Raw genomic sequence first — 25,511 nt, 5'->3', positions numbered from 1 at the left:
GAAACAAATATTTATGTTTAGCTAGCCTAAATGTGTATTTCATAATTTAAAAGCACCGAAATGTGTTTGCTCCACATGCATTTATGTTCAAAAACTGATGCAACAATAAGTAGATTTATATATAATGCATTGAAACATATTCTTCATTCAAAGCAAATATAATTCAATTAATTTTTCTAATTATATCAATTGGATTTTTTATTTCAAAAGAGGAATAATTACCTTCAACATTTGCTTCTTGCAAAACAGTAGCATTAGTTTTCAAAGTCTGAGCATCATTTGTTAAATCATCAGCTCGTCGACGTAAATCTGCTAATGCTAAATTTGCATCATAAATTTTTTGAGTTGTATTATCCAACTCATGATCAATAACATCCAAATGCTCTTGTGTAATTGTCAGGTTTTGCCTGAAATGTTGAAAAATGCTCATAAAGATTTATATTTACAACAAAATCAGTAACATTTAACTTATGGTACCAAAATAATAGTCTACAAACTTGATTTGTAAACTAGATAAGCATATTTATAGTTTCATAAGTATAAATATGATAAGTAAAAATCTTGGAATCAAGATACTTCTCTCTTATTTGAATACAATATTTAAGTCTTCAAATGCATTCTTCTACTAGCATTTTCTCCAACTTACATATTAAAAAAACCTTCTCTGAGCTACAAAACAATTATTAGGCTTAGTGCAGTACAACATGCCTGTTCATTCTTAGATGTAATCCATTAGTTGATAGACAAAGTATTTTGTAATTAAATATTTTGCAAAGTGTTGTATTTAAATATTTTGCAATATGCCCTACTAATAGAAGTTCTTATTGCCCAAAATAACATGAAACAAAGTACAATGTTTTGTTCCATTTTTTAAAAGTACATCAAAAAAAAGGGGGGGGGGAGAAAAATAAAATTATCAGTAAAAAAATTTTAAAAAAAAATCAGATCTTTATAATGTGCAATTTTAGATCAGATGTTGTGAGTTTTATAGATCATTTTAAGAATCAATTATGTTTTACTTAATTAATATCACTGCATTTACAGAATAAAATTGTAAAATCTCAATTAGTTTACAAGCAAATTATGCATTTCAATATTATTTTGACCTTTGAAATATATAAATGTTGTACTATTAAAAATACTTCCAGCTTATGCATTTTCATTTTCTGCATGGTTTGCAGAGTTTAAAATAAAAAAAGCATTCATGTAGTACAATGTGTATAAAAACAATTTTACTATAATCATTGTACTATTCCCCATTTAAATGCTTTGAAATAAGTATTAAAAAAATAAAAATATGAAACAACTTAAACTTATTAAGAGAATTTATTTTGCAATGTGGAATACAAGGATCTTTCTGCAGCTAAGATTAAGGTTTAATTTTGACAAGTATTTCAGTTTATGTTCAATCATACATGAATAGTATTATCAAAAGTATTATCAAAAAATAAATGGTTAAGTATAAATATATGATTCACAGGGAAAATATTACACATATGGATACTTTTGAGTTTCATTTGTGATTATTCATAAGGTGAAAAATAATTCCATTTTATTATATCAAATAACAACAAAAGGTTTAAAATACTTTTTATTCACATAAATGCATCAGAGATAATTAAAGTTTAAAGATTTCGTCACATTAAAAATTGCTCTGCAGCTAAAACAGAATGCAGAAAAATGAAGTCAATAGGCAATAAGAGTGAAATATTTAATCCATAAAATGAGAAAGAAATTGGAATCCATTAAAATGACATCTTCTACTGAAACTTTTCTAATAGTTAATATGACTCTTTAAATGAAGGTTTAAATTTTTCTTCAGCCTGATTAATACTTCTGATGAAGCAAATACTTTATGGTCAAATCTTTTACTGAAATTTCACAGCAATACGATTAGTAAACCTGAAGTTTAAAACTGAATTTTCTGTTTTGAAATTAAATGGAAAAGTTTGTTTTAAGTCCAAAAATTTAATTAGAAAAAATACCTTTACTTGTATTTTCAATAATTTATATGCTCAAAAAATAGCTACTACAAATAAATAAATAAATAAATAAATAAATAATAAAATATGTAACAATAATAATTTACAACAAACCCCTAGTAGTATCCACCCCCCCCCCCCCAATCCTGATTTTTGATTTTTCTTTTTCCTTTTTAAACGTTACCTCACTTTTCCATTTAGTCAGAAGTCCCTGATCTGATTTCCACTGGTTCTTTTGCCACACAAACTAAGCATATGGGATTGCTAAAAAGACTTAACTAGAAAAAAAAGTAAGAGCCAAATACCTTAACATATCAACCATATCTTGTAAATCTTCAATATCAGATCCAGTTATATTAGCATCAGCTAAAATTTCTCTGACTTCTTCAAGTTTGCTTTCCATGGCAGCAAATTCCTTTGAATATGCACCAGTTATTCCAGTTTGCTTAATGTTACTAGCATCATCAAGTAGCTGTTGTGTTTGATCTAGAGATAGTAAGATAAGAAACTCTAACGTAAAAAAATAGTGACATACAAAAGAAATATCAAAAACATTAACAAGTAAAATACAGTACTTGCATACAATAAACATTAAAATTTGAAAAAAAAAAAAAAGCATTGCACCTTACCCAAATCCTTTAAAAATGGACCTGATAATGCATGAAATGACACATACAAATTAAGTTAGCATAGTTACACATAGAAATCTGCTATTGATCTTTAAACATAATAACACAAAAAAATGAATATAAATTTTACCTTTAAGCTCTTGAAGAATCGCATCCCAATTTTCAAAACATTCTCCACATGGATCACAATACGGTGCATTTCCAGTATAACCTCTAGCACAAATATCACAACGTTTTCCAGCAATTCCATCTGAACAAACACATGAGCCATCTTCTCTCCTGCATTGCAATGTTTTAGAACCTTCCCTATTGCAATCACAAGCTGAAAAAACAAAACTAATATATATATTTATGCCTTTAAATTTTTTTTATACAGCAAATTATGCTTCAAATTTGTGCAAATTAATGATTCTTTGACTTGATTTGATCAAGGATTTTTTTCTTTCAGTAGTTGAAATATAGCTTTACGCATTAATTTGACCATTTCTAACAATGACATATTTCAAAATAAAAGTTTTGAAAAAGAACAAGTTTTTCATAATTTTTTTTTAAATAAAATTTTTGTTAATTTAATCAAGATTGAACACATGAACAATCTCATTCATGATTTAACCTTTTCTTGACAACAAGTAACACAGTCCGGAGGGGGGGGGGGGGGGACATAAAAGTCTGAATACTATTGACTCTAGTAACACATGAAATGTCTTTTTACTAGGAATAATGTATAAACATATATTCAGACAAAGAATTGCTTAACGGGCCAGTTTACATTACAGTGAGCAACAATTTTAAAAATTTGAACAGCAAACCATTTTATCAAAGCTGTGTAATGAACATTATAACAATTTTTGAACAATTAGGTTCACCCAGTCCCTTAGTGCACAGTAGCGAATAGGAATTCATTTCAAGGTACTTAGTCAAAAGGTCGCCAAACAGTGGAGAAAGTTTTTTAAAAACTTTAAAATATTAAACCAGTATAATTGCTTTCATGAGATTTTAAAACTTACGAAAGCACTGCACATGAGGATCTCCCCAATAGTTTGCTTGACAGGCATCACATTGTCTGCCACCATACCCTGGTTTGCATTGACATTGACCATCAAACTGTAAGAAACACATAGGTTCTGAGAGAACACGACAAAACAATTAAAGATATTTGTAAGAACTAAAAAAAATATTTAACTAACCTCATTACACTCAAAAGCATGAGATCCCAAAGCATCACAATCACATCTTCTACATCCCATTTTACTGCTTATATTCCAATGCATTGGAGCACATCTGTCACAAGATATTCCAATAACATTAGGGAGACATGGACACTGTCCTGTATTTCTATCACAATGACCATTCACATCAGAAGTGCCAAGAGAATTGCAAACACATTCTGAAAATAAAAAAAAAATAAATAAATAAAATAAGTGCTGCTAAATCAAAATTTCTCTGTATATGATACAGCATATTGAAAATTGAACAAATTTTTAAGCATAAGTCACAATAAAACTTACTTAAGCATTCTTGTTTGGTAGCATCCCCATAAAATCCATCCATACAGTATTCACAATGAGGACCAGCAGTGTTATACAAACATTTAAGACATTCTCCAGTCTCAGCATCACAATTTCCTACAACTGTCTCATCAGTATTTCTGTTACACTCACACTTTTTACACTTTCCATTAGGTTTAGTAGGTTCACCATAATAGTTATTTGCACAGCGATCACATCTCTCACCTAAAAAGTAGATCTTAATAACTATTTTGTATCAAAACTGAAAATAATACTTAAAAAAAAAGAAAATATTGTAAGTAAATTGAAAAGCAAAACTATAATAGTTGAACAAAACTTAAAGGAAACAAGATAAATGAACAAACAATTAGAAATTGAAGTATATAAATACATCATAAACAATCAAATAATTTTTTTTTTTTTTTTTGCAATATGTATAGAAACTTTAAAAATCAATACTAGTACTTACACGACTGTTTAGATATTAAAAAAAAAAAAAAAAAAAACAGCTCTTAATTTGATTTTAGTTTATGAAAGAAAATATAAATTAATTTTAAACAAAAAATGATAGCCAAAATGAAAATGCAAAGAGAAAAAAAATATTCTCAAGATATTAAAGAATTTTACAGAAATTGAGAAACACTAAAATTCTTTGATATTTTATATTGTTATAATATAGCTCTATTTCCCCTCTATGAAAGGCAATGATTTTTTTTAAAGTTTAGTTTTCATATTATGCAATGCAAAATGAATTCCAAAACCTCTACAAGCAAAGAATGTACAAAAATTGCTAATAAACCTTGCACTTGCACAACCTATCACATTTTTGTTTTGGTATAGAATGAAAAATTACTTTGGTAGAGGGTCAATTTTTGAAAAAAACTTAAGAAAAGTAAAGATGTTAACATACAAACATATAGAAAGATTAAATTCCAGTTGAAAAGTAAGGTAGCTAGGAAAGGGGTTTCTTCCCTTTTTGGCAAACAGTTGCTTTATCAAAAGAACAATAGATGAGGAATATGGTTTAGACGGGGTATTATTACGTAAAAGGGATAAATGCAGAAGATGGTGTTTGCTGAGGGAACAAATGGTGAGAAAGGTCACAAGGGCTAAAAAAGCTTAAAATATCAGAAAATTTTGGATCACTACAGTCAATTTTGTGTCTGCAGATCATTACAAGCAATTGAAATTGTATTTTAATGACATGGGGTTTCAGTTCCTACCATTTAAAAAGTTTGCTAAAACCTGACGATTGCTATATCCCTGGTTTGCTATAGCAGGGTTTGACAGCAGCACTTGACAAAAAATGTAATATAAAATCATTTGCGAAAAAAAATTCCAAGATAAAGGGAAAACTGACTAAAATTTAAAAGAATCAAAAATTATAACGACTTGGGATAAAAAAAATATTCAGCTGCGAGACCTGATAAATAAGTAGATAAATAACAAACTTTTATTTTCATATATTTTTAACATTTCTTCAATAAATTCATTTTTGAAAGACCACAATTTAGAGATCAAAACAATACTACCTGCATATCCGATGTCACATAAGCATATCACGTTCTGTGTTCGTGGATCAAGTTCACAACTTTGAGCATGACTAAGACCACTGTTAGCAATACCAGGGCACGGGCATGGACGGCATGGGATACCAATACCAATTCTAGGATCCCCATAATACCCAGTGTCACACCTATTGAAATCAAAATAATACATGATTAAATAACTATGTATACTTTATACATACATAACCTTGTTACTAGGTCCCCCTTCAGACTATCAACAAAACGTTATTATAAGCAGAGTGACATCTTAACCAGAATAGGTTTAAAGTACATACAACAATAAATCTTTCAAAAAATAAATAAATAAAAATTAATTAAAAATTATATGTCCTTAATTAGATTAAACTCTGCACTATGAATAAAATGCAGAAAATAAGATAATACTGAAAATTAATAATACTGCTATGCTAGGCACTTCTAAGAACTTCCAGCTATGCTAGGCACTTGGTGAATATCAACTTTCATAGTTAAAAGAATATTTGGAAATAATGAACTTCGGCAATGATTGCAAATTGGAAGATAAGGTTAAATGCTTTCTTCAATCATTGCAATCAGATAGTATGACATGAGAATACAAAAACTGCTGGAGAGTGTATGAAAATATAATGGGCCCAAGTAGTGGTTATGCAACAAAGATCAGATTGACAAGTTTAAAAAATTTATATTTACTTAAATAATAACTTTTAATTATGACTGCAAGAATAGAACTATAAATAGGTCAAATATTTGGCTTTTATTTTAATTATAAACATATAACTCCTGCATAAAATACACAATTAAGTACAGAACTAATTTAACAAACAAATATGGTGTATTCAGAGAAACAAGCACTATGAAGCTTTGAAGCAAAGCGTTGCTATTTTGCTGCAATAAAAGATAAGTAGCCCTATTTAAAAATGTGTTTTGCTTATTACTCAGATTATCTGGATTTCTGTTTATCCACAATGCCTTTGGTCCCAGTGAGTCTAGTTAAATGAGGTTGCATTGGATCTGATTTTTAAAAAATCATAAAAGACAACTTTTGGACAAAAACAAATGTTCAATAAAGTTTAAAAAATAAAATGTTTTGATATTTGATCTAAAACTCAATTTCCATAGCAATTTATCTATTCTATTACATAAAGGCATGGCATCGGTATACAAAAAGTGCTGGAGAGACGAGAAAATTACTTTGGTTGAAGATGCGACTCTTTTATTGAGTAGCAGTAACCTTAACAACTTTCAGTAGTTTTCAGTGTTTATCAGAAGTTCTTAATACCTGACCAATGTAGCAGCAATAAATATTCAATATTCAAATAAAAAACACGACCAGAAAAAATAAGATTTAAATTAAATAGAGCTAATTAAAATATGCACTACAATGAGGAACCTGCATGCTTTTTTTTTATTTTTTTAAATGAAAATTTAAGTCATTTTTTAACGATAGACACCGATTTCAGTTCATTCGGACTGCTAGTTATTTTTAAATTAATTTTTAAAGTCTCCTGATTAGCCCCGCCCCCTTAGTTTCCCCATCTCCGCTGATGACGTCAAGATTCATTCCCGCTCCTCGCTCCTTCGGGCACTGGTCGCACGTGCGTGTATAGAACATTGCTATCATTCTCAAGATGGCTACACGCACAAACTGCCGAACTGCAAGTACTATATTTTACCTCATTGAAATATTCAGAATCGTACATAACAAGTTGAATATTTTTAGAGTACCCAGAGATAAAAATAGTGCAATGCCATCAACACTATTAAAAAGAGAGAGAGAAAAAAAAACTAAACTGTGTTATTCACTCTTCTGTTGAAAAAGTTACTTTACAGAAACTAACAGAATTGTATATTAATTATATAAAATTGTTTTACTTTTTACAAAAGCTATCCCTGATCACTTCTTTTTTTTTTTTTTTTAATATTATTCTTCGAATTGAAACGAGTTTATTTTCTTTGAGGATGGAATGTTATTTTTCATGTATTGATTTATTTCATTTTGCTCTGCTTCAACTATAGCATGAAAACAATTATTGAAATCAAAAGTCTTGATTTGAATTTTGAGTAATTTTTAAGATTTAAAAAAAAATGAAGAGGCTTTTTGAATGATTTGCATCTCTAGTCAGCAAAATTCATGAATAAAAATAATGAATAAATAAAATACTTTACGAGCAAACAATAAAAATGAGGAAGAAACGTATTGAAGAAATGATAAATTCTCAAAAATTTTAAATTTAAAATCATATTTCCTTTTTACTTCAAAACATATTGAAAGAAGTAGAAAATTCGAAAGGAGTTACAATAAAGATTAATATAGTTTTCATTTATTAATTTGTATTACTTTCCTCTGCTCTAACTTCTGCGTCTAAAACCCGGGTCGTACGAAGACGTGACGTTACCCTCCCCCACCCCCCCATGTGACCAGAAAAATTAAGCTGGTTCGTTGTAACTTCAATGCACAATAGATGAACGTCTTCGTAATTGAATTGTTAATGAATAAAAATATGAATTATATAAGTAATTAATATAAAAAAGTAGCAAATGAAACTTTTATTTATATTTATTAAGTGTTAGCTTTTCAAAAACAATTTCGAAAAAAGGAATACTGTTAAAAAACTAAATTATATTTATCTGTAAAATGTCACTACATCAGATTAAAAAAAAAGAAGCAATCAAAAATTAATTCACTATGCATTTAAATCAATCGGAAAACATGTATAAGCATTTAAAAGCACAAAAATAACGAATATTAATTAACCTAACACATTACGTGTTATTTTTCAGATCAATAATATCAATTTGAACTGGCCAAAATAAAAAAAAGGTAAAGAGAATGGGGTTGTTCCCGAAATTTATAGGAAATATTTTTTCCTGAAAGAACATGCTTAAAAACATAGGATTTGATCATTTTTTAAATAATTTGACAAAGTTTAATATTCTTAAAAATTATTTTAATCGGTGCGCAGATTCAATTTCCTTTCTTTACGCTTCTGCACATGACATCACAAGTGATGAAATACCATTCACTGATGCCATTACCGCAGAGCACAATATTTAATTCGCTTCTGAATTATCATAACCTGGAAACGTGCTATACAGCAAGAGTAAACATTCAGAGCGCCAGTGAAGTGCGCACCAAAGTTCATCGCTTTTGATGTCATAAAGACCACACCTTGTTTTAAAAATCGGACGTTTTGAAAAATTAATTAAAAACTTAACGTTTTGAAAATAAAAGATTTTCTTGGCTCTCTGTTATTTCTTTTTCGTTCTATAAACTTCAGTGATTAAAAGTAGTACTTTTGACTGATGGAAACAACGCCATTAGGAAAAAAAAGCGCATAAATTTGACACACAAAGATAGAAAACAGTAAAGTTGATATTTGTTTAATGTTATAAAGTATTAAATTAAGAAGGTTTATTCCCCCATATTCCATGTGGGGAGAGGTATCTGCCTATTTGACACTAGCATTTTGTTTGATATCTTCTTAATTTTTCTTTTGAGTGTCATTATTTTTCATGGATAAAATGGCAAGTAGTGTTCATTTGCTCTGCCTCATTTATGAACACAAATACTGTTTTATGAATGTCAGCATGTTTTGCAAGCTGTGACAGTCACTCAGGCCTGATTAAGGCACATGTCTACTAGTCATTGGGCCTGGGGTCAATCTTCCTAAGGGGCTTCGAGTTTTTAAAAAACCTATGCACAGCATTGAAAAATCATGTATTTTTGTGAAAATGAAAAAAAAAAAATCATGAATCATGTTTTAAGTAAATGTTAAACATTATTTTGCGTTGACTTAAAGTGATAGAATAGAGGGGGGGGGGGGGGGGCTTCCAAAGCATTGTAGGCCTTGGCCTCAATTTTAGTTAGTCAGGTCCTGCAGTCACTGGCACTGGTCTAGTTTGTAAAATTCTGAGTGGTATCCATAAATATAGAAATAAATCTTTCATTTTTGTTTTCTTTATTAACTTTTAAATTTTACTTTAAAGTGATTTTATTTTGAATTAGTTAATAATGTACAGCTCAAAATGAATTTTTCAAAAGGGGGGGGGGGCGGTTGTGTCTCAATAAACCGTACGCCCATGACATAGAGAGGGTCAATAAATGCTCTGTATTTAATTTATTGTGTAAACAATTTGAATTTATTTACTTGTGAATAAAATATTGATATTCAATTCAAAGTCAGTTTTCTTGTTGTCGGAATTTCGGGGGTTGAGGGTGGGTGATTCAGCTAAGATATACACCTCTTCCCCTTTCGAAGATCAAAATAAGAGCACCTTTGTTTTCAATAAACAACGGCAAACCACGCTGCGCACGCTCCTATCCCCTTCGTTTCGACTCCTTCGGAACCGGTTCTATTGTAACCCAGGGACTGAATCTTGATGTTGTGCATGCTCCTCCTCTTTTTGTGTCACGTGAGCTTTGTTCCATTTTTAGCTAATTTTAAGCTGTAATTTTGAAGAATCCAAGTCAGTTTTTTAAAAACTGAGTTGATTTTTGGGAGTTTTAAGTAGAAGCCCTATTCAAATCAATCAACGTTCCGCGATTACCCAAACCACGCAGGTTCCTCATTAGAAAAATATATAATCGAAGTTTTACTTCCTTCCCCTAGAGGAAAAACTAAACTAAAATGTGCAATACCATAATGCAATAAATAAATAAAAAAAATCCCACTCCCCTCCCCCTACAATGCAGAAAGTACCAAATGGAAATACTACTGCCCCCCCCCCCCTTCCGGCAAGGGAAAAAGAATTTAAGTATAATTCAAACAAAATTAAAGAACCTCTTTCCCTCAAAAAAGTAATAAGTAAACCAAAATAAAATATGTCATTTAGAACAAAAAGTTCTCCCCAAAGAAAAAAAGATTTTTCATTAATAAATGTACCTTTATCTGAATAACCATCAGGCAAAATACTGCTATTTGATTCAGTATTGGATCTGTTGCTACAAGGTACAAGGCAACAAATACACCATATTTTAATACCTAACATATGATTCAATTATAAAACAGAGATGAGAAAATCCTTGCAATAAGTTGGCACACATTGCATGTATGTAACAAATACGTCAAAAACAAACCTCAACAGATGTGCTGTGATACAGTGAAACCTGTGTAAGTTGACCACTTGCGGTTCAGCACTTTGGCGGTCAACTTAGACAGGTGGTCAACTTATAAAGGGCGGTAATCTTTCCCTTTTTTTTTTGTCATTTCTTGCATCATGTATTCATTTTCTGTAGAGTTCACCCTTACTCTTTCTGTTAAACTCACTTTCAGTGTTTAACATTATTGAAAGTGAAACAATAATTAAAAATACCTATTAGTATTTTAATAATAAACAAAAAATAATTTTGTTATTTTTTCCTTGTTTTTAACTATATTAGACATTGTAGGTTTAGAAATTCCATATATGCCAGCTAATTTTCTCTGGATTTCTCCATTTTCAATTAATTTTAATATTTCATACTTTTTATTAATCTCAAGTTCAACTAACTTTCTTTTTGAAGCCTTTTTATGTATAGCACAAAGAGTAACAAGCTCGACTCTCCCAGTTCATAAAGGCAAAATTAAAATGTCCTGTCTCTTAATCCCTTGCACCAGAAACATGTAACTTTACTCATTAGCAGCCCAGATCTGTGTACCCGCAGTGCGAGGGGCCCGCGTCCTTAAAGGGGCTAATGACCCTAGAAATTGAAGATAAAATAGAAAAAAACTAGCACTAAGACTTATGCACTTTACAAATGGACACTGCAGTTTAGAGAATAAAAAGCAAGCTACCAGTTTGCTTCGCACTCTTGGCTTCCTTAAGTGGTTTTCCATCTCCAGCTCAGTCATTTTCTTATGCCGGGCTGATGAGTGCTAATAAGCATGAAACTGCAGTCCTCGGCTGGAAATGACTGAGCTGGCGGTGTATTTCACGTATTTCTGCTTTAGCCTAGGCTAATGGGCGGTAATTTACTGAATATAGTAAAATGCTACTCTGTCATCAAAGCATTAAAAACATTCTTGGAAAGCTATCAAATAAGAATAATAATAATAATAATTAATAAATAATAAAATAAAATAATTTACTGCAGAAAGTTTTAAAAAAAAACCAAGTGGTCAACTTACAAAGGGTTTTCTACAATACTTCAAACCAAATTCGGCGTACATTAGTGGTCAAGATAGACAGGTGGTCAAGATAGAGAGGTGGTCAAGTTACAGAGGTTTTCCTTCATCATATGAGATAGGACAAATTCCGTTCCTGACAAAAGTGGTCAACATAGACAGGTGGTCAACTTACAAGGGTGGTCAACTATACCATGAAAACTTCCTCCTCTTCCATCAACGCAAGGTTGCTACAAATATGTATGCTTCAAGTGAGGGGAACTTCTGGTTAGAACTGGATGTTTAAGCTTTCTCCATTCCCCTAATCTCCCACTGTCTGGTGCTGCTTTACCTGAATGAATCCTATCCTGTAAGTCACCATGTGAAAGGTACCAGGGGGGGGGGGGTAGTTGGGGGCGATGTCTAATGAAAAACAAGTAAAACACAGCTTATCCTAAAACATTTTTTACCTTCCAGATGCAAATGAAATATGATTCCTGCAAAACCACTTGACCGGGTGATTTCTAATATAAAATATTGACTTGGAAAATATTATGTAAGAATGGGTCTGACCCCCCCCCCCCCCAAGTAAGGGTATGTAGAGATTTTCCCACCCCCTCCCCCTTGGGACCCTTACACAATTAATGAATGACACCTTACGCCCAGCATTTAAATTCCATTTTGCAAATATTGTTTTATTTTCCATAGAAAATTGAGCCGCTTCCATAATTTATAGTCAACTTTATTTTTTTGAATTTTCTCGTGGGAACTATCGGGAATCTGTAGCATTCAGCATCGTTGCTTTGAATAAATGCATATCAAAAAATTAAAAGTAATATGAAAAACAAATGTGCTAATTTTTTCATTTATGGATAGTATAAAATGCATAATATTAATTTAAATAAAAACCAAGTTGTTCTTGATATAGACAAAAAATCAATTTGCAGTTTTTTTACTCCATTTTATAAAGGAAATAATTTTGAAATCAACACAATCAATCTGTTACTAAGGACCAGTGCAACCAGAAAGATATAAAATGCTTCATCAGCACCAGAATTAAACTTTTTAATTCTGGTGCACACACATTTATGTATCAGCAAAAATATGTATCAGTGGGAACACATTTATGTATCAGCAAAAATATGTAAGTCAATGTTTAATAAATTACCTGTCACATTTAGGGCCAGCAGTAAAATCTTTACAGTCTATGCAATATCCAGTTCGGGAGTCACAAGTCTCTGCATGACCATTGCAATCACACCTTTTACAGTTAGGATAGTCCCAATATCCTGGGTGACATTCATCACATTGACGCCCATAAGTATTAGGTCGACACTTGCAGTTTCCACTTTGTGAATCACAAAAGTTATCCAATGAGCCAACACTGTTACAATCACAAGCTTGAAAAATAAAAATAATAAATACTTTACGTATATTTTAATAGAGATGATTAACATGTAGGTAGATACTGTTTTTTGTGAACAAGCATTTCGTAATTATGTTGTTCAAAGTTTTTATTTACAGCTAAGATTTTAGTTATTAGCAATTCCAAACTTAAAAGATACTTTCAAGCCTGAGAAAGGGATTAACCAAGAGACAGAAATTATTTGAAATCCAAACATTCATTCTGGCATGAAAATATACAAGGAAACAGCAAGCTCTAATACAAGTTTGACCAGCATATAAATTTTCATTCCGTTATCAAACTCAAATACTTGATCTATCTTTAACTGAAATAGAGATTATACCTCAAATTAAAGAAATGAAAATGTTTGAACTAAAGTACTTACGCCGACATCCAGAAGGCCCAAATCCATATGTACCAGGAGCACAACGGTCACATCTTCTTCCAACTACATTTGTTTTGCAGGTACATTGGCCGCCCAAACTATCACAAGATGTACTTAAAGATCCAGTTGGGTCACATGAGCATTCTAAAAATTTTATTCAAAAACAAGGACAACAAAATTTCACTAAAATATAATATCCAGTTTAAGTACATAAAATGTATTACTGCTGCATTTCCTATAATATGGAGATGTTATTGAGTTATATTATTAATGTTAAAGAAAAAAGTTAATTGAAGAATTCACAGCAAGATGCACAGCTAAAAGATAATTGTTAGTCCCGGGCTTACCGTGAGCTTTATCATAAACATAAAAGCCAATGCTGTAAAGGTACTTTTTACACACATCATTAGGTAGAGGTCTCAGAACGGAATAAAATGCATGTCCACAACGAAATCGTTCAAATTCTTGCCTTCGATACTCATTAGCAGCTGATCCTTGAAAAAAGGGGATGCTGTCGATTCGAGGTACAAAAGCTATCTACAAAATACAAAAAAAAAAAAAATATATACAGAATAGATGCAACTTATTGTATTTTAAATGTCAACTTTAAAAGGGTAAGCTTAATTTTACTTACAGAGTCTACAAGAACAGAAGCTGATGGAGTTTTCACTTCTCTGTCATAATGCTTAAACTCAAGACGAACATTATAATTCTTTCCTTTTTCAAGACATGCTGGAGGATAAACTACAGCATATCGTTGCCCTGCAGGGAAAAAAATGAATAAAAATTATACTTCAAACTTATTACTATTTGAAATAGATCAAAATGTTTCAAATATAAACAAAATATTTTTTGCATAAAGAAAATCATACACTATGTCCTCAATTGTTTATCTTTTTTAAAATTAATTGTTCATATTTATTTTTCAAATAAATGTACTGCATGTAAGGAGAGTGAGATTGGAACCCTTCACAGTATATTTTAACATGAAAACATTAAATTTGTAGGAATTTTCAAACATCTATATGAATAAAATAATGAGGAACACATTGTCTGGATGTTTTTGATGCATTCATTTCCATTTGTTGTAAAGATAAAATGCAAAAACAAACTTCGAAGCATGTAAAATGTTATAAATTTGTATCTGTTCCATAACAAAGTCCTTTATACATTAAAGTGAGACAAAACAACGTAAGCAGAAGCACAAATTTGTTAATTACAGCAGACACGTGTTTCGGCGTTACAGGGAACGCCTTTTTCGGCTTTTGTCGGATGACTTTTCATCCATATGCTCATTATTTTTTGCATTGAAAAAGGCGTTCCCTGTAACGCCGAAACACGTGTCTGCTGTAATTAACAAATTTGTGCTTCTGCTTACGTTGTTTTGTCTTACTTTACTGTTCAGCACAAAGGTATTTTTTTATTTTATCCTTTATACATGTTTGATTATAAGTTTCATTTTAAGAACAATAAAATGCTAATAATGATGTGCAAGCTCTATTAATTTACTGAAATTAAAATTCACAGGTGATGCATCAAATCATTTCAGAATGGAATTTCCATGATTATTTATTATTTACCTCATTATTTACTGATTTTGGTAGGAAAACTAGCAAACACTACAGTTTACTTAGTGAGTCTTAATGAGCTGCAATGTTTTGAAATGACTTTCAAGTTTTGGCAGCTGAAAAGTAATATGGTTATGTAGGATCAATTTCAAAGTTTAAAGCCAAAACTTAAGGCATTAAATTAATAATATCAGAGAGACGATAAGTTGAGATAGTAACATTGTGGGAAAAATTAATTTTACCCTTTTGGCATAGGATTCTTTTCTAAGATTTTAAAATTCAAATTTCTTTAAATTCTAACAGTACTGCAATACTTTTATTGCTAAATTTTTAGAAGCATCAGGGAATTTCGACAGTGTACAATTCCCCATCAGAGTAAGGACAACAGACCCTGAAAATCAATGCTTAAATTGTAATAAACTACAGCATATCGTTGCCCTGCAGGGGAAAAAAAGAATAAAAAAATTAGTCACTAAAAATGCTCATTTGAATGAGATGGAGAAAATTTTGTAAATAAAGTTAACATTCCTCTATGAATCCCAATACAAATGAATCAGAAGAAAATTTGCTAAAAGGATTATTAAAATATAACAGTTCCACAATAGGTCAGCAGATCCTGTAAATCCTCAATCAAATTAGGAGAATGGTCCTCATAAATTCCCAGTAGAATCTCGACATTAGTCCCTAAAAATCGATACTTGAGTAAGCACTACAGTCTATAAAATCTCCATCAGAGTAAAGACTTCAGTTCCTAAAAATTCCCATTAGAATGAAGAAAATAATCAACCTCAATCAGGAAAATAAAAATACTCCCTAAAATTTCATATTCCTATATGGACAAATTTCTAAAAATCTGTAAGAATAAAGATTACAGTTTTCAAATAACATCAACAGTCTCCCTAAAAATATCTATCTGGGTAAGGAAATTTGTTTCAAAACCCCCTTTCGCAATGAGAAAAAGTTTCAAATATCATCAACATTCTCGCTTTTTAAAACACTATCAGAATTGTAACAAAAACTTATTCCCTTTTGAATAAGTTTTCCATTAGTCCTCATTAGAATATCGACCTCATTTCCTCAAAATCCATATCAACAACATCCAATTTGAAGTAACATCAAAGACAAATCTAAAAGTTCCTGGTAAGATGAAATGTAAGTCAAGTTTCCATTAATTCAGTAAAAATCATTGATTATCTTCTGTCTGCAGTTTTTAAATAATAATAATAACGATAAAAAGCAAAAAAATAATCCAAAGGAAGAAATTTTCAAACTGCCCCATTACAGGAAAAGCCTCAAAGCAACAGCAAGAATTTTATTTGTTCACACTCAAGCAAAAAATGGCAACAGATATTTCTTTTCAATGATTTTTTCCAGCAAATTAAAACTGAGCTTGAAGCAGACGATAAATTTCCAATTTGAAATTGATTTCTGGTTACTTAAAATTGCTTATAACATTTCTCCTAGGGATTTTAGGACCTTGGCAGTTTAAAATTTGAAGGAAGAAAATCTGCTAAAGGGTTTTTTTTGAGGGCATTTGAATGAGACTAAAATTTAGACAATTGAATAATTGTTTTGGGTAGAAAGAACCATTTAAAGCCATTTTTGGGTTCTAAAATTAAAATTTGAGAGGTTTGGTTGCTTTGTCTGGATGTACAAAATTTGTTGATGATCGGTTGAGTAGTTAAGGCATGAAAATGTAACAAACAAACTCACTTTCACAATGATAATAGTAAGGATGTCTGCTCTGGATCTACCTCCCCCCCCCCCAAAAAAAACAAGGTTTGATCTACCATGTGTGCTAACATAGTAAATTTATAAGTACCTGATGGGAGAGACACTACTTTTATATCATCTTGAGGAATTGTATTTGCACATGGGCCATTTGGATCTACTGGACCAGGTCTTTCGATGACAATACGAGCTTCTTCCCATTGTCCAGGTAGCTAAGAAAAGTTGAAATATAGTCATAAATAGCTAATAGTAGGCATTCTTTTCTTAATATTGTGAAGTGAAAAGTGCTGAAATAGACAATCTATTTTACTAAGTGCACATGATGTAATAAGTCCAAAAGAAATCTTCATTATCCTGAAACCTTTAAACAGTAGCATGCATTAAACATACTGAACAAACTGAAGTACCAATCCAAAAGTCAGGAAAAAATATTAATAACTAGAATACACTTAAAAGATAAAAAGACATGGTTTATCTAAAATAATATTACATACTTTCATGTAAGCAACAATTTTGACCCACTTTCAAATTAAAAGATGTAAAAATGTCCAGAATTTATAAAAAATGTATTACTCAAAGTATTAAGACAAGGACAAAGTTGAGTAAAAGATGGTTTGCTATTGGTAGCTGTTGCAATTGAAGTAATTGATTACAAATTTTAAAGTGAAACATCACATTCTACCTGCTTTGTAAAAGCAGATAACATTCATAAATTAGTAGGATATTGCTAAAAATCTTTTTATGAAAACTCAAAGAAGAATTTAATACAAAACAAAAAATACTGCAAACAGTTAGTATTTAATAGCATCTCCTCTTCCCTTAACAATGGCCTATGCATAATTTTGCAGAGTATGTAAAATTTTTGCACCCAGGACTACTGATTGTAGCCCTAACAGACTTCAAGTTTCTGCATTTGTTCATTCTAATATTGTTAAATATATAGCATTGAACTAATCAACAATAGCTTTATACTCAAATGCTGTAAAAAAATAATAAATAAATAAATAAAAAGATTTTTTCTTTCCAGTGTCATCTAAACACAGTAGTATAGATACAGCATAGATAATTATAGAACGGTAAAAATTCTACCTCTCAACAGCATCAAAAGAATTTTAATCACTTTCTTGCATTTAAAAGTCATTCAACCCTACAAAAACTTTTACTGTACAGTATAGCAGGGAATAAACAGATCCTAAATTTCAAATAAAATGGACCAAAAAAGATATTTATCTCAACTTTCAAAGGTTAAAATATAAACATTTTTTAACAATTGGCAAATCCAGAGGAAAATCCAGAGCAATTTAATTCACAAAGATATGTAGAAAATTATGGCATTTTTAATGGCCGTGGGAATCATGTTACTAGAGGGTTTCTATAAATTCAATGATTTTATACACTTCTAATTTTCTAACTTTTTTTTTTTTTTGGTTTTAAAGAAAGTGTTAGGGTTTTTATACTTCAGTAAATTTGTTTAATAGATGAATTTTGGTTTTTCACAATATTTTAGCTTTTATTTTGTGCCTTGATTTTATTTTTTCTTTTCCTTTTTTGATAGGTTGTTTCACAAATTACATTACTCTAGGACATCTGAGTCTACCACATAAGAATTACAAAATAGTTTCATTCTAACACAGTAAAAACTAAGCATGCAATTTTTTTTTTTTGAATTATAAAGGTAAAACATTTACCTGGAATATATAATCTTGAACATGAAACCACATCTAAGCAGCATTAACAAAAAAATATTAACATAAACAACTGTTACAAATGCCATATTAAAATAGTTTCAGTGAAAAAAGTTCTTTCTGTCATTAATTTCTGTTGAGATCTTTTATTGTAAACATTACATGATCAAATAAAATCTGCCAGTAGTTTTAAATGCATGGGGTCTAAGAAAAGAAATTGATTCCCATTCTCATTATTATGCTATGAAAACAAGATAGGTATCAATCAACAGACAGAAATTCTCTAAAAATATCATAGCTGCCTACATTGAGGGTTGAAAATTAGGGAAACGAGTACATAGAATTTGGGAGACTAAATGAATCCATCCATACTATTAAAATCTGTTCGCATCCGTACGTCTGTCTCTCTGTCTGAGGCTTGATCTTCTCGAGAATCGCTGTGAGTCAAGAGTCAAACGAGGTACCGATCAATTCGAAATTTTCCAAAGAAAGCAATAAGACCAATTTTGTTTAACAATAAAAGTTTGATATTACAAAGGATTTTTAAAATTCAAGTAGAGATTTCTTAAATTAAGCCAGTGTAGACCTGAAACCTTGAACTTGGAGGTGGGGGGGGGGGATGTTTTAAAAGGGAAGGGCAAGTCTATTTTCTCATATAGTGAAAATGCATGTTCCTGCAGGAGGGAGAAATTAAAAAATTCCGGAGAAAACTGGGAACATTCTACTACATTTTTGGGAGATAACATTTTAAAAAGAAGGAAAATGAAATTAAAATGTTTCAAAAATGATTAGACACATAAAATTTTCATACTCATGTATGTAAAGGTTTTATTTTTGTCATCCTGATAATTTCACTGTAGAGAATTTTTCCTAATTACAATCACTGAAAACACTTTTTCCTAGGAATTTCATTGGTTTGATCAAAATTCGGGAAAATATACTTCATTAGGGATTTTGGGAGAAGGCATCAAAATTTGAGAGTGAGAGTCAGCAGCTATAATATACATTATTTTAAATAGAGCTGATAATGTAATTAACAACAAATTAAAATTTTCAATTTGTAATTCCATTTTTTTATACCATGAAGAAATGAATTAATATTTAAGTCTGTTCAACTTCATTAATTGGTTATACTTTTACCATTGTCTTCAGTACTAGGCCTGATGATATTCATTAAAAAAAAAATTCATGAATTACCCTGGCAAGAAATTTGATGAATGAAACATAAATCAAAATGTTTTAAGGAATATTAAAATTATTCACCATGGAATTACTTTATCAGTTCAAGGAAAAATGAGTAATACTATTTCAGTTTAATTTAATTGTAAAATTTTACCAAATTTATATGACAACCAATTTGGCAAAAAAATCGGGCATTTAAACATATGTGATTCATTAGTTACCAAGTGACTGAAGTATCTTGACACACAGAGCTAAATTTTGATGTTACTTAAAATTGGGGGGGGGAGGGGGGAGGGAGTTAGTATTATCGTTTAGAATGTTGAAGCTCATTAAAAAAAGTAAGATGTGCCTTGGCATAATGTGAAGGTAACATTATTTATAATATATCACTCCTAAAATGAAAAGATGTTAATTGAAAATAGCATTGCAAAAAGATTAATATTCTTTTCTAGAACATCAATTTACTATTTGTCATGATATAATAGCTAAATACCATACATCCTGGTGTAATAGCATGCATTGATGCAATGCACACCTATAACTCAAAATTACAGTCTACTTTTTATGTACAATTGAAATATAAAATGCACTATTTTCTTTACAAGAAAAAATGAAATATACATGTGTGACGTAGTAGCTATTCCAAGTGGATAAATGCCATTAGTTATGTAAGTGTATCACCCATCCAAGTAAAGGTCAAACAACAATTGAATTCATTTGAATAGATGCTAGATGAAGAAAACAAATCGATAAAGAGGCCAAATTCATCATGACAGTATAGAAATTAGATGTTTATAAATTAGATTAGTGACAGTGATGGTAAAGATGAAGCAGAATTTGATGATATGCCTGAAGATGGAACAGAAAGCAAACAAGACAAGCTTTTAAATGTTGTCTGATTAAAAAAAAAAAGTTAAGTTCATGAATTATGCCACTTCTTTTAAAGAAGCAGCACTTAAATATCCGTAAATATATTTTTAGCTATTTCGTCTCTGTATTTTAAAACCTATTGTTTTTAAGCCGGAGGTGTACCATGTACCCTAAATTTGTTCTAAATTTTCGTGTTACAAGTGTAAATGGTGAAACTTCCAGTAATTAAATACAGTATACAGTCGACTCTGCTACAACGCGATTCGACTTACACGAAATGGCTATAACGCGATTTTTTCCCCAGTAAAGTGTTTTTGATCTAACGCAAATTAATCGCCAGCAACACGAAAATTTTTGGAAGGGAATCATGGTGCGTAAGCACCAACTTTGTTATTGGCTACTAAAAATATTTTTTTCGCAAATGAACCTTCATTCCTTTAGTATCACTAACTAGTCTAAACATTGCTTTGTTAGTGCATACAAATAACTAATCATCATTTTCCATTAATTTTTTTTTATTCTAAATGCGAAAGTTATCACTAACTAGTCTAAACATTGCTTTGTTAGTGCATACAAATAACTAATCATCATTTTCCATTGATTTTTTTCATTCTAAATGTGAAAGTTGATGAAATGTAATGGCACCTATAACACTGCTGTTTTATCTAAAGTAAGGTAACATGACAATGTATGAGTGACTCTTCCATACGAGCCGTAAAAGTTCCCCGAGTAGTGTCTAAGCAAATCGCAAAATTGATGAAAATTTAAGCTGCCCCGTATTGTAACTTAGGGTAAACCTGGAACAGAGGTGCTGCCATAGATGGAAATGTTATAAAAGAAAACGTGATGCAACTGTATTTAAAATATCTATTCAAAAAACGGTTTGATCACGCAGCCTAAATCATCATCTTCATTTTCTTAAGTTACAAATATTATTACTGGATCTACTGCACAGTACAATATAGTGCATTATTTTATTAGTACACTGTACGTGCTACATTAATTTATTTTATGTCCTGCTTTCCCATTGATCATTGATTTTGCATCGTAACAGTATTTTATGTCAAATAAAAATGTTTTTTAAAAAAAATATAAATAAAAATTCCGTTCTTGATGTAAGAAATGGTAATGTACAGTTAAGGAATTGTTTAAAAGTTTGAGGTGGTGTTTACAATTGTGTTAAATAATTGGGTATATTTATAAAAGTTTTTACGTATACCTTTTTCCACAACGCGAAATTTCGACTTGCGCAAGGGGTCTTGGAACGTATTCCTTGCGTAAGTCGGGACTCGACTGTAATTCCAATTTAACGATTGTCAAGGGACTGGAAAAAGTTATTGTTAAATCAAGGATATTGTTAAATTGAGGAGCATATATATTCAATGCAGTTAAATCCGCACCAGTGAAATGCATCCCTAAATTGAGGAAATCGTTACATTGAAGTTATACTGTATATATTACTAAACCAATTGACGATTTTGGAACACAGGGGTTCCAAAATGGACTGACAGTTTTCAAAATGGAACTACTAGAGATGGGCCAGATTATTAGTTTAATTTTTGCGAATTATGAACTGAGTGAATTTTTATCAGGTACAAAACTTTTGCTACACCCACATTTGCACAGAAGCCCAAAATTAGAGGAGGCCCTTTGTTCCAATTAGGTGAATGCTGATATTGCTGCATTCGGGTCCACTGATAAATGCACTAATGAATTTTCCCATTTATGCATAGTACCCAACAACACCCAGTATATGTAAAGTATATGCGTATATGTAAAGTAATATTACAAACGCTATAAAAATAATTTCACACAATAAAAATACATTAAAATTACCCTACCTGTGGTTCATATCTTACGACAATGTCATATTCTAAAGATTGTGGGATATCTGTTATGTCGAATTCAAGATGAGAACCTTCAAATACACGCATAAAACCAAGGCCTGTCCATGTAGAGTCCCTATCTCCAAAGGGTTCTCGCACAAGTACTTGGCAATCCTATTAAAATAGATTATGCATTGTCTTTGGAAAAAGTACACACACATTTAATCATGAATGCTTGATTAATGAGTTACTTACAAAATAAGGTGAAAATAGGCTCTCCACAAAACATTTATAATAAAAAAAACTTGATAAGGATCTATTAAAAATGTAACTTACTGGTGTGCCTTTCGCTAATTCAGCTTCATACACCATATAATCTAAATTTCCCGAAAAATATCCAGATTCAGGAAAATCACAACGTCTACCTCCAACATGTGCTCGACATCTACACTGTCCAGTTACCACATCACAATTATTATCATATGATCCACCAGGATCACAATCACATGCCTTGCATCCCTCTTCCTCAGAACTTAGGCCGTAATACTCAGGCTAGAGAAAAAAATTAATTTTAATATTACTTATAAAAGTTTTAATTTAATCAAACCACACACATTAGCAATACATAATGCATTTAATGTCCTAATATATACCAAGTTCCTAGAAGTGCAAACCGTTTCAATTTCTCAAATTTCAACCATCCTTCTCTGCTAAGCATTACAAAACCCTTAGTTAAATTGTGATATTCATATCCTGTCAGATTGAACAGGCAAGGAAGCTAGTCAGAAGATCTTCCAGGGTTGTTCAAAACAAAGACTAATGTAATAAACTATTAACTTGCTAGGTGTTTCAGAAATAATAACCTAACAAGCTCCATCTAACTGATGTCCCGGTAAATGATAAATTTGATCATAGATGACCAAAAAAAGTCTTAAAATAATTAACTGTGAAAGAATATTTAGGATAATTAATTTCTCATTTGAACACTGATGTGTAAAATTAATATTGGACTTGTTTGTAAGGATTTTTACAACTTGATTCAAACTAAAAAACTTTCTAAAAAAGTCACAGCAAATAAAAATGTTATGTAAATATTGTTCAACTTTTCATTCCCCATTCAAGGTGTTTCTTCTAACTAAAAAAAACTTTTTATTAATAAAATGTAAGAAATTTGCCTGATTTTGTCATTTCTAAATACCCCTGCTTTAGGTTAATAATTAGTAACCATTTATTCATAGCACATTGAGAATGAACTGCAATATAAAACACCCCAAATAAACTTTTGAATACTTGTAATGCTGGGGAGGGGTGGTCCCGTTGAACATTTCAGAAATCTGGCAAGCCTATGCACAGCCATGATATTCAAAATTAGACACTTGTATGCTAAGAAAATATGTATTCTTGTCAATCAGTAACTTTTAATATTAAGGAAACAACGATTAAGCATTATTATTATAGCAGATATTGATGTACAAAAATACCTGATTTTACACACTTTTTAAATTTATTCTCATCAAAGATATCTCATAAAATGACAGGGATGAAAGTGGTCAGAGTGCAAAATGGAGGCAATAGAATTTTTTTTTCAGTAAAATTAAGTGGAAAAGTAATGATATCCAAAACTGAATCAAAAGTCTTTGGAAAGCACAATATCTAAAAATTCAGTTTTTGAAGCATAGTATCCTGGCATCTTTCAAATTTCTGTAAAAAAAAAAAAAAAAAAAAAAAATCTGGAAGTTAACAGTTGCATTAATTTATTGCTTGGATGGTTAACAAAGAAAACAATTCTACATTCAAGCTGTGACAAAACTCAGTATTGTAGAATTAAAATCCTGGGACTTCCTTTTTTCTCAGTTTTAAAAATTTTGTTGTGTACTACGTATTTGAGAAAATTGGGAAATTCTAGAAATTCTACAACTCTTAACAAATGCCAGATTTGGGAATAACTGTAGTTAGAAAATTAGTTGTATATTAATGCATTCTGATAAATTGTTTAGCATGCATTATTGGAAGCAATTTGAAGGACAAAAACTTAAATATCTTCTCATCAAGATATTTTTTCCCATGTTATGATTGCTTTTCATTTGTATATAATACCCCAATTTGTACAAATTTGCTGTATTCCACCAATTCTTGTACTGCACATCGTTTGTTGATTTCTATTTAAATTTAAATTCTGCAAAAGAACATTAGGGCAGCAATTCTTTGTCCCTTAGTCCCCCTAATAAAGGACTGAGGGATTCAGAGAGCAATCTTGGCTGCATCACTCAAAATAAATTTTTCAAAATTTTAAAGAAAAATGAGCTTTTGAATTGAAAACATTTGGATCTATGGTACTGAGAATGAAGACATATATTTTAAAACAAGGTTTGTCAGTTAAGTAAACAATTTACACCACAGTTTAAAATCTAATAGTTTTCTTTGTGTGGGGAGAACATACCTTTTTATAGCAAAAAATTGAAATTTAACAAATGATAGGTATTCTTTTTCCTCTCATTGATATTCCTCTTTACAGTTGGACCTACATATAAGGTCACCGCTCGGGACTTACCGAAACTGACTTTACAAACGGAGTGACCTTATAACCATTTCATAACATAAGGAAGTATATAAGAAGCATAATTTCTCCGCAAAATTAAATCCATTTAAAATTATCAGTTTATTACAACTCTTAATTGAGTTGAGCCAATTAAGAATAATAGAATCAATATTGTATTTTTAAATTTTTAATTCAGAATAAAGTAATGTACAAACATACTCAAGCAAAGTATTGATGTACAAGTTACTTTAATCAAAATACTTCAAAATACAGGACTGTAGCAATTTTTCTAATTTTTGCACGATGTTTTCTAAGTTTTGCATATTCTGAACAAAAAAAAAAATCAAAAATCTTCATGTTATTTTTGCCTTGAGTGAGTGTTCTTGCTTGCCTCAAAATTTCAGTATCACTGTCCGCATTCTACTACATTCTCGGCAACCTTATCGGACCTTATAGGCGAATAAGATATTCAAGATCTGATTATATATCCGATTGTTTAATGACATAGAATTCCTGTTCAATGAACCAGGCCTGAAGAAAAGTGACCTTATATGCAGAGTGACCTTATATC

At 30.7% G+C, this 25,511-nt stretch overlaps 1 protein-coding gene across 1 annotated transcript in view; it reads right to left on the bottom strand.

Annotated features, from left to right (window-relative positions):
• The window catches only part of LOC129231294 (laminin subunit beta-1-like), a 103,753-nt gene that overhangs the window by 23,275 nt on the left and 54,967 nt on the right, over window positions 1-25,511 (bottom strand). The window contains exons 11-24 of the mRNA XM_054865582.1: window positions 22,738-22,953; window positions 22,417-22,575; window positions 16,930-17,050; window positions 14,174-14,301; window positions 13,887-14,076; window positions 13,540-13,683; window positions 12,918-13,149; window positions 5,652-5,815; window positions 4,120-4,344; window positions 3,799-3,998; window positions 3,619-3,715; window positions 2,742-2,933; window positions 2,288-2,468; window positions 223-407 (exon numbers count right to left, since the gene is read on the bottom strand). Coding sequence (XP_054721557.1) covers window positions 223-407; window positions 2,288-2,468; window positions 2,742-2,933; window positions 3,619-3,715; window positions 3,799-3,998; window positions 4,120-4,344; window positions 5,652-5,815; window positions 12,918-13,149; window positions 13,540-13,683; window positions 13,887-14,076; window positions 14,174-14,301; window positions 16,930-17,050; window positions 22,417-22,575; window positions 22,738-22,953 — 2,434 coding nt within the window. The remainder of the gene's footprint in view (window positions 1-222; window positions 408-2,287; window positions 2,469-2,741; window positions 2,934-3,618; window positions 3,716-3,798; window positions 3,999-4,119; window positions 4,345-5,651; window positions 5,816-12,917; window positions 13,150-13,539; window positions 13,684-13,886; window positions 14,077-14,173; window positions 14,302-16,929; window positions 17,051-22,416; window positions 22,576-22,737; window positions 22,954-25,511) is intronic.

The sequence above is a fragment of the Uloborus diversus genome, chromosome 10 (assembly GCF_026930045.1).
Source record: "Uloborus diversus isolate 005 chromosome 10, Udiv.v.3.1, whole genome shotgun sequence".
Lineage (NCBI taxonomy): Eukaryota > Metazoa > Arthropoda > Arachnida > Araneae > Uloboridae > Uloborus > Uloborus diversus.
Note: the sequence above shows the minus strand (reverse complement) of the source record. Positions and strands in the feature narration are given on the sequence as shown.